General features: G+C 37.1%; 1 protein-coding gene across 2 annotated transcripts in view; it reads left to right on the top strand.

The window, feature by feature from the left end:
- Positions 1-745: 745 nt before the first annotated feature.
- The window catches only part of LOC103039999 (dysbindin domain-containing protein 1), a 39996-nt gene continuing 25308 nt past the window's right edge, over positions 746-15433 (top strand). The window contains exons 1-3 of one of the 2 annotated variants that reach the window (XM_015604453.3): positions 746-887; positions 2808-3063; positions 9115-9258. In XM_015604453.3, coding sequence (XP_015459939.1) covers positions 3033-3063; positions 9115-9258 — 175 coding nt within the window. In that variant the 5' untranslated portion in view covers positions 746-887; positions 2808-3032. The remainder of the gene's footprint in view (positions 888-2807; positions 3064-9114; positions 9259-15433) is intronic. The other variant, XM_022679503.2, reaches the window with a different exon arrangement.

The raw sequence follows: 15433 nt of genomic DNA on the forward strand, positions 1-15433 counted from the left end.
ATGAATATTCGTGAGCGTAGGAAGTGACGTAGCTGTTCCTATAACACTTCCGTTTAGCATAAACAGCGTTCAAAACAGTGGATGTAACTTTTTAATTTAACATGAATGCAAACTTCACCTAATCTGAGAGTCACAAACATTGCAAATCAGATCAAACTGTTCTTTAAACAAGTAAACTATGGAGGACCAAAAATTACATAAGTATAAATAAATACACATATAAATGTATAAATATATAAATAAATAAATGAATACATTAATTAATTAATGTTAAATTAATAAATATATAAATGAATGCACAGCCTAGCTTCTGTTATGTGCCACCAATAGCTGGCTGTACATGCTGTCAACCTCAGGGGTGGAGTTAGTGTTGGGGAAGGAGCAGAAGGCGGAGACAGAGGACAAAAACATAGTAATGTACTTAAAACAGTAATGTATTGGCTGAAGCCCTGCTGACAAGAGCTGCCAGTGCTTTAACTCAGCACGTTTCCTTAATATCTGATGATACATCATTTGATCATTTACTATTGAAAATAAGTTACATATGTAATGTAGCTAGTACAGGTCAGTACGCAGGTAAGGGTACGTTTGTATTTAGGTGTTTCAGTAGAGAAATTGTACAAGTATCCTTGTTATTAAGCTTTAGATAGTTTAGCTACAGCTCTGCTGTGCTGATGGTCTATGTACAACCCAAATCCATGGAAACCAGTTCAAATCTCGCGAGAATAGAAATGAGCCGCTGCAGCGTGGAGCTCTCTCAGTAAAGACTTTTAAGTAGATTGTGTTTGTTGTTTTTGTTAGGTTAGCGAAGCGAGGAAACCTTTATTAATGTATTTGTTTAAAGTGCTGACTATGAAAGTTTCTGGAAAGCCTTGCCAGGCTTATTTGTAAGTCTATTATCTACTTATATGTTTTGTTCTACCTTTTGTAACCCAAAAAAGCGCATGGAGGTGTTAGCTATGTTTGTCACAGACGCTTTAACAGTTGTGTCAAAAAATAATGTTTTCGTTGTGTCATTTGTGTTAAAATATGTACAGTCAAATGCCCACAAAAACAAAGAGCAATAGTGACCTGCTCACTGAATTAATCTGATTACTTTTTAAATTTGGTATCAATATTCAGAAATGGGTCTAGGCTCTTATGGGTTCACTTCTATTCCATAAATTGGAGCTAACACACTTGTATAAAGATAAATGGCATTTAATAAATACATATTTTCTGATTCACTGTAAATTTGAACCTATTGCCCCCTTTTTTCTTTTACTGTTTTTTATTTTTGTATTTGTGCCCCCTCTTGTTTATTTATTTTATTGTATTTGTATTTCATATTTTGATCTTCAAACGTGTTAAAAATAATGTATAAAACTGCATACCCCGCCCTCAAAACATATATGTAAGAAAAAAGCTTCGAAATTCTAAAAACTATTTACTTCACATATTATTTATTTTATGAGTAAACGAACGAAGAAATAAATACTATATCAAAACAATTCAATATGTGTTTCTAGCCTACCAGACCAAACTACTCAGATGCTTCCTAGTAAATTTCAATACCCATTCCCCCCTTTTACAATGATACTACTACTACTACTACTACTACTACTACTACTAATACTACTACTACTACTAATAATAATAATAATAATAATTCTTATAATAAGATTTATGTTGCAAGTTTTACAACATAACAGTTAAAACAGTTATAACAGGGAAAAAATTAGTAGATATAGTAAATATAGTATAAAATATCAAAATAATATAAAATAGTAAATATTGTGCTTAAAAAAAGTAAAGGTGGTTTAAGTAGTTTATTTAAACAGGGTTGTCCGCTAGGTGGCAGTCACAGCCTGTTTTTGGGATTCTGGAGACAAGTATTGCCAATACATTAGGACTCCAGAGATAAACATGAACCTGTTGGGATCATGCCGAATTACAGGTGTGAGCTCGATGGGTTTAAAGCACTAGAGCATGGATCTCCAAACTTTTTGGAAAAGTTTTCACTTAGAAATGCATGTAAATATCCTAATTTTTAAAAGGAAAATGATACAGAGAGAGGAATTAACTGTATTTCTTCATTTATTTTTGTGGAAATATGTGTTGTGTTTCAGAAATTTGTAGACATTACAGACATTTGAAAACCCCAGCTAATAGGGAGTGTTCTAAGAACATCTAGTAATGTTTTGAAAAGGTTTCAGGAAGGTTAGGTTATTGTTCCAGGAAAAGTTTGAAAATGAGTGACATAACTTATTCATTTATATAACAAACAGCAGATTGGAAAGTTAATTTAATGAAGTTAATATTAACAATTTAGTTCATTTAAAATGTATGCTTTCTGGGTAAAATACATTTGATTTTTGAAGAAACAGAGAATGAGCAGGTGCCCCAATACTTATGTTTTTCTAGCACAGTAATGACTGTATATAATTTATAGAATTATACTTTAGGTATAATTATATACAGTCATTAGAGCATACTGTCCCATGCTGTACTCAACATCTTATTAGTTCCTCCCTCTCTCCCTCCTCTCATCAGTCTGGGCAGTGGGCCAGTGTGTCCTGCATGCTCTTTGTGTGTGTATGTGTGTGTTTGTGTTTGTGTGTGTGTTTGTTGCTCTTTTTCTCGATCTATCTGTATTCTGTGTTAGCCAACATCATTCACAATGCTCTGCTTACAGAGCAAAGTGGCTTCAGTGATTTCACCGAGTTTATCCGGCTCTACCAACCCCCCCCTCTCTCTCTCTCTCTCTCTCTCTCTCTCTCTCTCTCTCTCTCTCTCTCTCTCTCTCTCTCTCTCTCTCTCTTTGGCAGAGTGCTGAATGGCTGGGAGTGTGGAGGATAGGAGGATCAGCAGGCACAGAGGAGGTGGAGAAAAGCTGATAAGAGGAGTGTGTTCCTCGCTTGTGTTTTGGTGGGAGTTGATGCTCGTACTCACAGCTGCTCCCTCTTTCTTTCTTTACCTCTCTGTTTGTATTCTGACTGCTCCACACCCATGCTGCTGCTGTAGCCAGCAGCTCCACACTCTCGGCTTACTGGATGGAGGCTCAGGGAGGGGCATCCAGCCCAGGTAAGGATATCTAATCTGTGATCTACTTGTTTCTCATCCTGAGTCATAAGATCTGCTAGATTTGGTAGATTACAGTATCTTTACATTCTTAAAATAATTATAAAAATGAGGTCTACTTTTGGTTTGTTTTCATAAAGCACCATTGTTGTAGTAGAGATGTGTGAAAAACCTTTAAACTGTTAAGGAACCTTTTTACATAAAGGGTGGCCTTAAAATATTATAGAATATCTTTTTTTCGGTGATGTGACATTTTGTATTATGAATTTCGAAGAATTTACCACTGCAACAAAGCAAACATTAATGCTATATTTTATATATATACTGTATATAAAAGTGTTAAGTGTTTATTTGAAACCAAAAATACTGTATGAAAACTTTTGGCCATTTTTGTATTTTGTGACCTGTGGATTCTGTTTAAAGTAAATAATGTAACATAATATAATGTAATGTAACAAAAAAATGTTTCACTGTCCTAAGTACAATATATTAAATGCATTACCACAAAAAACATTAAATACAAAATACAAAATAGGCTGCTTTAAAAGACAGAATGCTGATGTTATAACGATATGATTTTTTAATTTTTTTTTTTTTTATCATTTATTAGGACAGTACTATTGTGTATGAAACAGTTTGGCACACATCTATCTTACATCTCTAACAACATAGTTACTTATTGAACAAAAGTGGGACATAAAGTCAATATTATGACACAGTATATTGTATCATTTTAGTTTCCGATAAACTCCCAAAAACTCACTCTTCTGTTAGATCTAAGTAACTGCTTTATTGCTCCCAAGTGGTGGAAATTCTGACAAAATCTGACACCAATAATTCCATAGTTACTGGGTTTTGCTTATTTAGGAGTATTTTATCCTTTTCAGTAGCAAGATGCTGTAAAGTATTGCAGTAAATTGTGTTATGATATATTGTGTATTGCAGAATCAATGTATTGTGATATCATCCTTATCATTGGCAAAATATAGTGATAATATATTATGCCTGTAAAATGCCCTGTTATTCCCACCACTACTTTAGACTTTATGAACATATGTTTACACTGTAGCCAACAGATCAACACTCTTGGTTTACTGGATCGAGGCTGATGGAGAGACAGGTAGCCCAGGTGAAGACTCACACCTATGATCTCCTGGAGCTGTGTTAAACGAACTGTCTCTGAAAGGTCTGGAGTACTTTGCTGGTTGACTGTGGGCTAGAATATTTAACATAATGTGAACAGGGTCAATACAGGACAATATTATCAACATCATCATACTGTATGATATCTGTGTCTGGTACAGATTTTACAGTCACTATAAAACATTTATTTAAAAAAAATATATTTTATCACCCTGGGTGCTACTAGTTTTTTTCATGATGGATTTTTAAAAGTCATATATGCTCTGGATAAAGGTGCATTTAATACAGCAAAATAACTCTTTGCTTGTGTAAAATTGTCTTTGGAGGCCTCTGAAAGTGCTGATTCGGGGTCAGTCAGGCATCAACATGCTACAGACTGTGCCACTTTTACCGTTTCTCTTTGAAAAAGAATTATATTTTAGTCCGTTTTACTGTAGCCTACAGTGAAACAGTGAAAGTAGACTGTGATCTCTATTATACTGCAGCTCACAGGTGCCTCTGATGTTCTTCTGGGAGGTTCTAGAGGCCAGGATTTCATTATGTTGTGCTATTTTTTACCCAGTTATAGGTTAAGAATAGATATGTTTCTGGGTTGTTTGTGTGGTTTGCATGGCCATACACAGGCACAATAGCTATTGTTCATTGTCTATTTTATGGATTGAATAATAAATATTGTTCAGCATTTTAATATAGAGAGCAGGGAAGGTCTGCACATAAACTACAGAGTAGTAGCTAAACTAGTAGTATAAAAAGATATATTAAAATTACAATAGATCAAGTGACACTGGGGCTGTATTTATTGATTGAGGGAAACTACAGTCAAATTTGCTTGAAGGCTGTAGGGACCTACATTAAAATGTGGTAATTACATACAGTGTCAAAGGTGTTTTGAAAGATAAATAAAATATCAATTAACATGGTAAATATTGGTCGAATATTTTTAATGCCACATATGAGATCATAAGATCAAATAAATGGCAGCAGTGTGATCTAGAAAGGTAAAATCTGGATAATAAAAAGGTTAGTTATAATTGTACTCATTCAGAATAGTCAGAAAAAATAACTGAAGACTCACCAATGACTGGCTTAAAGATATTGTAAGACTGCCAATATTACATGGTAATGGCACTCTGAGAAAAGTTCTTTACATACATACAGTTTTTTTTACTTACATACACATGCAAGCTAACAACTGTGAATGCTCTTAAAAGACAAACACCAGCCATAGCATAGCAACAGAATTACAATTATACAAGTAATTGACAAACTGTTATATTTGACATTCAAGTCTTCACAATATTTAAGTAATAACTTTAGTAACCATGAACAAAACCAAAACAAAAGCTAAATACAGACTGTAGGTTTAAAACAGAGCAATACTGCTGTGTGGTAGATTGTATGATTAAAGCATGAAAATCGGCAGTGTGTGAACCATGGAAATGAATATAACCTGTAACATTTTTGACTCTAGCTTGTAACCCTGATAACTGGGAAAAATCTGAGGTCAGAGTAATGTTTACCAGTTTAATTGTGCAACCATTTAAGGCATCAAAAATAGTTTAATATAAAACCTCATTATGATTTTTTTCCCATTGACTATACTAAAAAACAACAGGTTTTCATCATTTTCTATCTGAATTACTGAAAAAAAATCCCATTTTTGCATCTTGTGTATTATTGCTTAAATGTATTTCATTCGTTGCTCTAGTACTCTATAAACAATCTGCAGACAGTAGTGAAGTATACTGAGCTGTCATTTTACAAAGGCCAACTCTGACTGTACTCTCTCAATCTGTTTTGATTAAAGGCATGTAACAGATCGATAGGCTGAAAGAGTCTCATGTCTGGTCTGAAATAAGAATCCATTGTGTTGAGTCCATGCTGGTCCTTTCCCTTCCTCCCTGGAGCTTTTTCTCTACATGGGAACCTTGTAAAGGGAGCACACAACACTGATTGACTCCTGTGCTGAGCCTGTTGTCCCTCTTTGAGATTTAGGATAATAGACCTAATGAGTAGTTGGACCAAATCAGATCATCAGCTATAACATTAAAACCAAATGCCTAATATAGTATAGGTTACCCTTGTGCTAACCCGTAGAGGCATTGACTCCTTAGGAGCTCTGAAGGTGTTCTGTGGTATCTGGAATACCAATATTAAAAATAGCAATAGATAACGTCAGATAGTTCTTGTTAATTAGTGAGGTTAATGAGCATCAAGTGTCCCAGCTCACTCTTTGTCCTTCCTTGAATCCATGTTTTGTAGGTATTGACCACTGCATACCTGGAGAAGTACACTACACAAAGAGCTGGGGCGACAAAAGTGACAGAATATATAATAAACTACATATTTTCTCACTAAATATCAGAACATTTAACATTTGAACATATTCTTGGCATTTACAGAGCATTTTAAAGATGTGGAGAAAGCTAGAAACAGGATCGTACCCAGGAAACAGAGATGGAGGGCATGGCAGAGATAATTGTTGACTTGTTTGACTATTTGACTAATTAAAAAAAATATGAACAGATTAGACGGCTACCAAAATAACCATTAGTTGCAGGGTACACTCTTTTACTGCACTGTATAGAAATAGGGTTTGTTGGTCATGCATGTAGACACACACTGTCTCTAGAAGAGGGGACCAGAAGCTGGAGGTCAGCGTGAGTGACAGCTTCCAGAGCAGAGCAAAGGCAGCAGAGCTCAGTTCAGCACAGTTTACCCTTCATCTCTCCTCCACAGATCAGTAGCTTTGACGTGGAGATACAACCATGAGAGAGATAGAGAGAGAGAGAGAGAGAGAGAGGGAGAGAGACAGAGAGAGTAAGATGTGAGCATGGGTGTTCACAGTTGTTGTGTTTGTTTTATTATAGGGGAGGCAGCATATCTGTGATGGGCTTATGGCCTTGCATCTGGGTTATGTGACTAATAGAAAATGTAATATTAGAAAACCTGAATCAGGTTTTAGCCCTTTCAGTGACCCTGCACACAGAACAGCCCATCGGAAACTGTCCCGGTACATGCTATGGCCAGTCCATCCCTGGATGTGAGGATTTTTGATGAAATTATACTGTCTAGCATGCTGTAGCTTTCTGTTTAAATAGGGGAACATGTAACTTATATGGTATGCTGCCTTTAATTTGAATCCAAGACAGTAACTAGATTAACCTGTAAGAATCACTTATTTATTATTTGCCTACTTTTAGTTTTAGTTTTTTTTTTAATAGGTCGTATTTGATGCTAAAAAGGTAATGGGTAATTCTTCATAGAAACACATTGGTAACTTAGATTTTCATTCCTGACATATTTTAAAAGTCATAGTATAAAGCTTTGTTTTGTTTCTGGAACGGTAGGGCACATGTTGTATCTCTCATCTCTCAATATAGAATAAGAAATACAGTACATGCATATGGTACCTTTCTCTGATGATCTGATGATGTTGTTTCTAGGATTCATGGTGATGTTTTCTTTCCTGGAATTTGTTGGCAGCGGTCTCCTAGCTTGTGGTTCACTAGCCTGAGTGCTACACTGCTTTTATTGCTTTTATTGCTTTTATTCATCCACCTTTCCTTCAGTTCCTCTTTAAGTCCGCTGTATCTCAGTATATCTCCAGCATCGCATACTCTCGCTGTGTGATGTTGCCATCTCTTGGGATTGTCACGTCTATCACTTGTCATTTCCTTGTAGCATAGCAAGTGGTGTGAAAAGATGCCCTTCTCCTCAGTTTGATGTCAGAGAGTGCTGTCCAGTTGTCAGATGGAGGAGAAACAGGGGATGATGAGGATATGTGATGTGATAAATCAGGGATTATTAATCATTTATGAGGCTAGATGAATAAATCAAGGCAAGTCTTAGAAAGACGATAGACAATGGATCAGAACAATCATCTTACAATGCAAAAATGTGAATTATACCATTTTTCCTAAAGGGCCACTATCATGGGGAAACCACATTTCTTTAATTTCTTTTTTTAATTTCTTTACACATTTTTTTACTTCTATCATTTTCTTTAGCCATAGTGAGCCATAACATTAAAACAACAGATGAACTGAATAGCATTGGTTAACACTCAGTCAGTTCCAATGGCATCTGTCAAGGAGTGGGTCTACATATTAGGCATATAGTACATGTTATACACCTTATAAGTAAATATTAGGCATTTATTACATGTTATACACCTTATATGTGTCTCATTATTCTCCTCAGCAGTACTGGTGATGTAGCCAGGCCTCATTTCTTTAAGCTTAGGTATTTTCTTAAAGCACTAAAAATGGTAATAACTAGAGGACAAACCTGTGAGACTTTGATAAGAACGAAATTGTGATGGCTAGACAACTGTGTAAGAACAATAGGCAGGTCTTGTTGGGTGTTTTCAGTCCAATATCAGCATCATGCCGATATTTATGTAAACAATGTATTTAATTTTTTTTTCTTTTATTTAACCTTTATTTAACCAGGTCAATTCCATTGAGACACAATGATCTCTTTTCCAAGGGAGGCCTGGCCAAGACAGCAACCTAAACATCAGTTTCAACATTTCACAATTACACCATAAAACACCAATCAAACAACAATGTACAAAATACAATCTGGTTGGATCAATGGGTTTGAATAGCGAGACTTTCAAACAAAGCAGGAACAAAAAGGATAAGAGGCTGATTCCAGATTCTATACAAGATTTCTGAATGTTCCAAAATAAATTAGATCATTTAGATTCAGAGTACTCTGCAGTGAATATTTGATATCAGACAGACATGGCTGATCAACTTACTGATCCATCTTCTTGTGCAGAGTTTGAGCTGGACAAACCTGTAATGTTTGTGTACCTTGCGAATGACCTCACACAGCGCACCTTGTGAATGACCTTGGGAAAATTCCCTCATGATTGTCGTTGTTGGTGTTATTCTTTTACAGATCCCAACAAAGATATCCAGAAACTGCTGAAGCCCTCCAGCTCGGGAGAACTGCCGAAAGAGCCGCTTCATCATCCCACGGGTGAGGAAGAGGCAGTTATCCTGGGACACACCCCGGGGCTGCTGCATGTCACTGAGAGAAGACGTGAGTGCAGGGGGAAAGTGTGAGTGGGTAGATGGGCTTTGTCATGCTGACTCAGTGCACATTTCCACTCAGGTGCACACACACCAAACAGCAGCTCAGCATTAGCTGGTTAGGGTAGGAACGCTGCAGAGTTGCCCAGCAGCCATAAGAGAGGACGTGAGCACTTTAGAGTTTGGGAATGGAGGTCATAAGTGTCTTTATGATCATGCATGAGTACGGTAGACTTCCAGGTGAAACATTAACCACAGCCTTGGAACAAATTTCAGTATTGCTTAGTGTGTACAGCAGCTGTTACAGTTAACATGTCAGTAAGGGACATTAATAATACATGAAATATTATTTTTGATATTTTTCCCCCATTTTCTCCCCAATTTACAAGGCCAATTACCCAACCCACTCATTAGGACTCCCCTATCACTAGTGATGCCCCAACACCAGGAGGGTGAAGACTAACACACACCTTCTCCGACACATGTGAAGTCAGCCACTGTGATGCCAAGTAGCATTACAGGGCTCTCGGAGGAAAGCGCAGCAACTAAGTTATGATACATCAGCTCACAGACACCTTATGCTGATCAACATCATCCCTTTTGGAGGGATCTCGGAAGAGAGCGCCATCTACCCACCCAGAGAGGGCAAAGCCAATTGTGCTCTCTCATGGCTCCGGTAGCCGATGGCAAGCTACATGAACAGGATTCGAACCAGCAATAAATAGAATTTTATTAATTTTACAATTTGTTAATGCATTGTCCCTACAAATCATGATGTAGGTTACTATGAGAGAATTCCTTTCATTTAAATAAATAACTTCTTTAACTAAAGTATCCTTATCTCTTTTAGTGATCTTTAGCAGGACAGTGCTGGCAGAAGACATTGATGCAGATTTACAATGTCAGAATAGTCTTGCTAGAGTTGCAGTGAAATAAGAGAATGTGAATAAAAACTACTAACTTGCTTACTAATTACTGTATTTGTATGTCTTAGTACTATATAACGTGTACCCTAACAGCAACTGCCATCAGCAGCCAGAGTCAGAAAGAGCATAATTAGCCTTGCTTTCTCTGGCTGGGTAGATGGTGCTCTCTCCCACCATCAGTTCTAATGTAATGCTGGGCAGCACAGGTGTCTGTTAGCTGATTTATATGAGCTGGGTCTCTGTGCTTTCCTCTGAGCTGCATCAGTGGCAGTTCAAAAAAAGGAGGTGTCTAAATTCTTATTTATTGGGGAGGAATATACTTATGGTGGGGGTGGACTAGAGAGTGGGTGGGGTAATTGGCCTTTCTACTTTGAGAGAAATTATAATAAAATTTAAAGAAAATAAATTATAAAAAATTATAAAAAAAAGAAGTATCAGGAGTATTTCTGGTTCTTCAGTAGTTCTTTACTAAAGGTAGTTCTATATAGAACCATGACAATTTAGGAAAAAATGTTGGGAGCTTAAATGTTTTTTACATGGTTGTGTTTTTTTTTGGACTGGTAAAGAATACTGTATATGCAATGCTTCTGCTTCTCCTTTTGAATGCTGTATACTGTAAATTTGTCTAATAGCCCAGAGCAAACCTTATGTAGCAGACTTCAGACTCCACTTATGTCTTATAATAGACTACATTTGGATTAGGTGGAGAGCTGTATAAATGTGGAAGGTCTGGCCAGACAGGATGAACAGTAAGAACTCTTAGATGTTTGTTGTCTCAGTTTTGTAAATCATACGTCTATAAAAGCAAGTGAGCTTTGCTGAGTGTTGCAGCTGGAGACCTGCGTTCCTCAAACAAGCAGCAAGTACATCAAATTTTCATATCTTAACAAGATCTCATGTCTAATCCAACTTTTAACATCATTACCATCCCATTCACCCCAACAGAGCAAACGCCCAGCCCGGCTAGAGCTTTTTCCTCCAGATGTGTGGCTTTATCAGTTACATCACTGCCTTAGAAAATCCCTTCAGTCTTATATAAGCAAGGTGGGAGAGATGGGTTCATGCAGCTGAGTGGGATTAATCTGGAAAGGAGCCCTCCTCCTCCCCCTGGCCCTCCTCCTCCAGTGGGACAGAGAGAGTGCCTCAAAGCATTACACGCTCCAGCCAAATTTGTACTCTCTGTCCACTCTGACTGGCCTCTGATGCCCAGAGCTTAAAGGAGGCATTGTGTGCCCACAGAAGAAGCACGCTGTGTCTCTCTGATACAGAGACCAAAGGAGCACATCTCACAAGGAGGCCTTTATCCACCAAGACTCCCAACACACACTCGGAGAAGAAGGGACGCAAAGCTTCCTTTGTCATGCCTCACTCCAAACGGATTGGTACCAGCACCTGCCATGCACAGATGAGACAGAGAAAAAAGTGTGAGAGAGAGAAAGAGAGAGGTTCAGAGAGAGACAGAAAAAGAGCACAGATTTATCAATGATAGATCGATATAAGTATAACATGCAGTTTTTGTACAAACACTGTGTAACAATACGTAACTCAAGATTTACTCTGAATTAACATTTTGAATGAACATTTTTACAAATATAAAGAAATGTTAACCTTTTTCAGTCTTTTTCATATTAGCAGTGCTTCCTGCTTAAGGTGAATACTTTTTAAGTGGTTAGTAACACAATATTTATTTTTCATTATGCATTAAGCTGTTTTCTAATAACTTTTGACATCATCAAAAGGCATCACAGCCTCAAAACTTTTATATTCTCAAGGGTCTGAAAACACTTACATTTTTAGCAATTAATAACCTTTATTTCACTTATGTTCATAATGGCTTCATACTTAGCTAAGCTGTCCACCCTGTTTTGGTAAAATATTACAGTAATTCTAAGCTTTTTATACAATCAAATTGCCTTTAAACAGAACAAGGTTACCTTGTAGTTCTATGCCAACCATGTTTTATCAAACAGCATTTTTTGCCAAAAATGGTCCACTTTTCATTGTCCACACTGTCATTATCCTACAGCTTGCAATAACAGGGTGGTTGCATACACGACTGTATATAAAAAGTAAAAATAAAACATAGTTAAGCTGGCAAATATATGACTTCTGTGTAGGCTGAGTGTTGTAAATATTGTGAATAGTCTATGATTAAATTACCTTAAAATCATTTTATATACTTTTAACGGCCAAAAGGCACAGTATTCTGATAATGACCCTGAAATTATTTTGGAATCTGTTAAAGCCTCATGTTACATTGATGCTGAACAAAATAATCCTATAATTTTAGATTTATCACCTAAAATTGCTAATCTTTGGAAGGATACATTTACACATTGCATACTGACATTGCCTATAATTCATTGTATTAATAATACATTATATCTATGTGTCCAATTTTACCACAGTTAGTTCGGACCCTGCAATGTGATTGGCTGAGAGGTATTTTATGAGTGGCATTATCAGCCGGTAATGCACTGTAACTAAAGCCATAAACAGGTAACCTAGCAATGATACAGCGAAACAGCGCAGCTACAAACAGAGCAACAATGGAATTATTTTAACTGGTGGAGATTGTATTTTCTCGTCCTCTATAACTCAAAATCTTTTAATAAACAGCGATAATGAAACTGTGGTATAATTGCAATAATACACTCAAGGTTTGTGCTATAACGTGTAATATTGGCACTGCTCTGCTGATCTCTGACTGCAGCACAGCAGAGCCAATATTACACTATATGCCTTTCATATGAATGTATTCAGTTACTTAAGGTTGTGCCCATTGCTGCTGATGCAGATGTTCAAATACACACACACAGCTTGTCTAATACCTGTAAAGAAGTAATGCCAATAGAATAGGACTGTCAGTAGAAAATGACTGATACACATGAACATATTGGAACTATGGCTAATGCCAGGCATGCACAAAAAGGGTTTCCAGCTGTATTGAGCTGTGGAGCAGATGTAGAACTGAATTCTCTGGACCGAATACTTTTAGTGGGGATGAGGTCAGCAGTTTATCTCAGTCCAGATCAGGTCCAGAAAGTCTGGTATCACAAAGTGTAACGTTGTGTAAGAGCATGTAAATCAGCAGTACTGTTCACAGATGTGAGTCAGTCAGCTGTTTGGTGAAACAGAGCAGACAGAGCGAGCAGAGCAGCGTCAAGCTTCTGACAGCTAAAGGAAAATATATTCTTAGAACAAAGAGCTGCAGGAGATGAATGTAAACAAGCCACCAGAGCTCTTTTATGATTTTGAGTGGAATAGAAAAAAATAGGCTGTTGAGAATAACGGGATATCTCAGGAACAGGTGCAATACGAAGAAACTGTGGCACTAAAAAACTGTCAGAAGAAGAAAAAGGCATTTAAGGGTGTGTGTGGGCAAAATGTTACAAATCATATTTTATGATATTTAAGGACATTTCATTATATAAAGTACACAGACAAAATGCACCAGTAGTGGAAGATTTTTGCTAATCTAGCATCAATAAGTAGCCAGACACATGTGCTGATGTCACATCCTTGCCCCGTTTTCTGTCTGTCTCTGTGTCTATGTGCTCTTTCTGTTTTCTTTTTTTTTTTTTTTTTAGCTCCGCCCTAGTCCTGTGTTCCTCCACATGCTCCCATCTGTGTGCTTACCTGTTCCTCGGTAGCTCCGCCCCCTTTTTACCTGTCTCTAGGTGTTTCCTGTCTTCTGTCCCCTTCTGTGTATAAATAGTTTCCTTCATTCCTGTGTCACTCGTCTGTGGTTGTACGTTTATAGCCTGTTTAGGTTGCGTGTTCTGTGTTTCCTGTTTTATTAGTTCTAGCTCTGTTTTGTTTCATTGTTATTGTATAATAAATACCTCGTATTTGTGTCCGCTTCCCGCATTCTTTTACCTGTGCAAACCTGACAGCAGACTGATATCACACTGGAGTGATTAGGGAACATGTGAAAATATTATATCACAATATTTAAGGACATTTGCTTTATATATAATTGATTGTGATATTTAGCCCCACAGACAAAATGCACCTAATCTTTTAATCTTTTATTTTAAAACTCTCCAATACTTTATATTTATATTCCGAATTTGCTGTTTTCCATCCTACTAAACATAATGCTCTTGGTCAGTGTTCTTTAAAGCAGCGTTATGGAAGAATGCATGTGTGTCTTGCCTCACCTACTCCTTTAAAGGAAGTGGAATTTACATTTACTCCACTGAGATAAAAACTAATTATTCTTTGAGCTCCCGCTCATAGACACACTATATACATGCATTTGCTGAATAAAGCTGAGCATTATAGAAGTCGCATCTGAAATAAAAGAAGGATGTGGGCTGAGATGGTAGAGTATTATTATCGTTTTGGAGAGAAGACTCCAAATGTAACTACTTTTTGTATAAAAAAATATGTGTATTGTAGTATTTAGTGTGAGCAAATAAACACTTACTGTGCAGATTTACAGCTTTACAGTGTGCCTAAACTATAATGTAGAAATACATTTCTGAACAGAACAGAACATGCTCTGTTCTGCTTTCTTTTGTAATGAGTTTAGATGGGAGCAGCCCCCATTCTCCATCTCCCACAGACCTTGCTGGGAGGTAAAATGTGTTACTGATCAATTATTCAGGCAGAAGCAGGGGTGGGTGGCTTATGGGGGTGTAGGCGGGGAGGGGGGGTGAAATAAAGCAGCAAATCTTTTTTTAAAATGGGGAGAATGAGAATGTATACTCTCCTTAAATCTTATTCTCCTAAAATCTAATTCACTGTCTGGATTACGCTCTTATTCTTCCTTCTTGTCTCACTTTGTCTTTACCTCTTTCTCTCCTTCCCTTCCACCCCCTCCCTCTAAGAGGGGCTCAGTGAGAGACAGTCGTGGGCGAGCGTCTCAGGGGAGAGCTCTATGGGAGTTGCTCTCTCTCTCTTTCTCGCTTACAGACACACAAAGGAGGTCTAGCCCAATCTAAGGAGCCCCCTCCAACATCTTAAGAATCCCCTGCTCCTTACACCTGATAAATATGTAACGTTATCACAGATACAGTGTGAAAACATGTCTACAAAACATGTGTAAACAGAGGCTTCTTGTTGTGTGTTTCCTTTACAGGGGGATGTTTAAATGTAAAATATGTTTCAGCTGAATTTGGTCTTAGAGGGGCATGTTTTAATCGAATACTTTAGCTTTTTTTTTTTTACTTGTTCTCTCACCAAGAGGTACACTACCCAGAATTAGCTTCTGTGATGTTCAATGGAATAATATAAATTACTGACAAGCAACAA

The sequence above is a fragment of the Astyanax mexicanus genome, chromosome 9 (assembly GCF_023375975.1).
Source record: "Astyanax mexicanus isolate ESR-SI-001 chromosome 9, AstMex3_surface, whole genome shotgun sequence".
In the NCBI taxonomy this organism is placed as follows: domain Eukaryota; kingdom Metazoa; phylum Chordata; class Actinopteri; order Characiformes; family Acestrorhamphidae; genus Astyanax; species Astyanax mexicanus.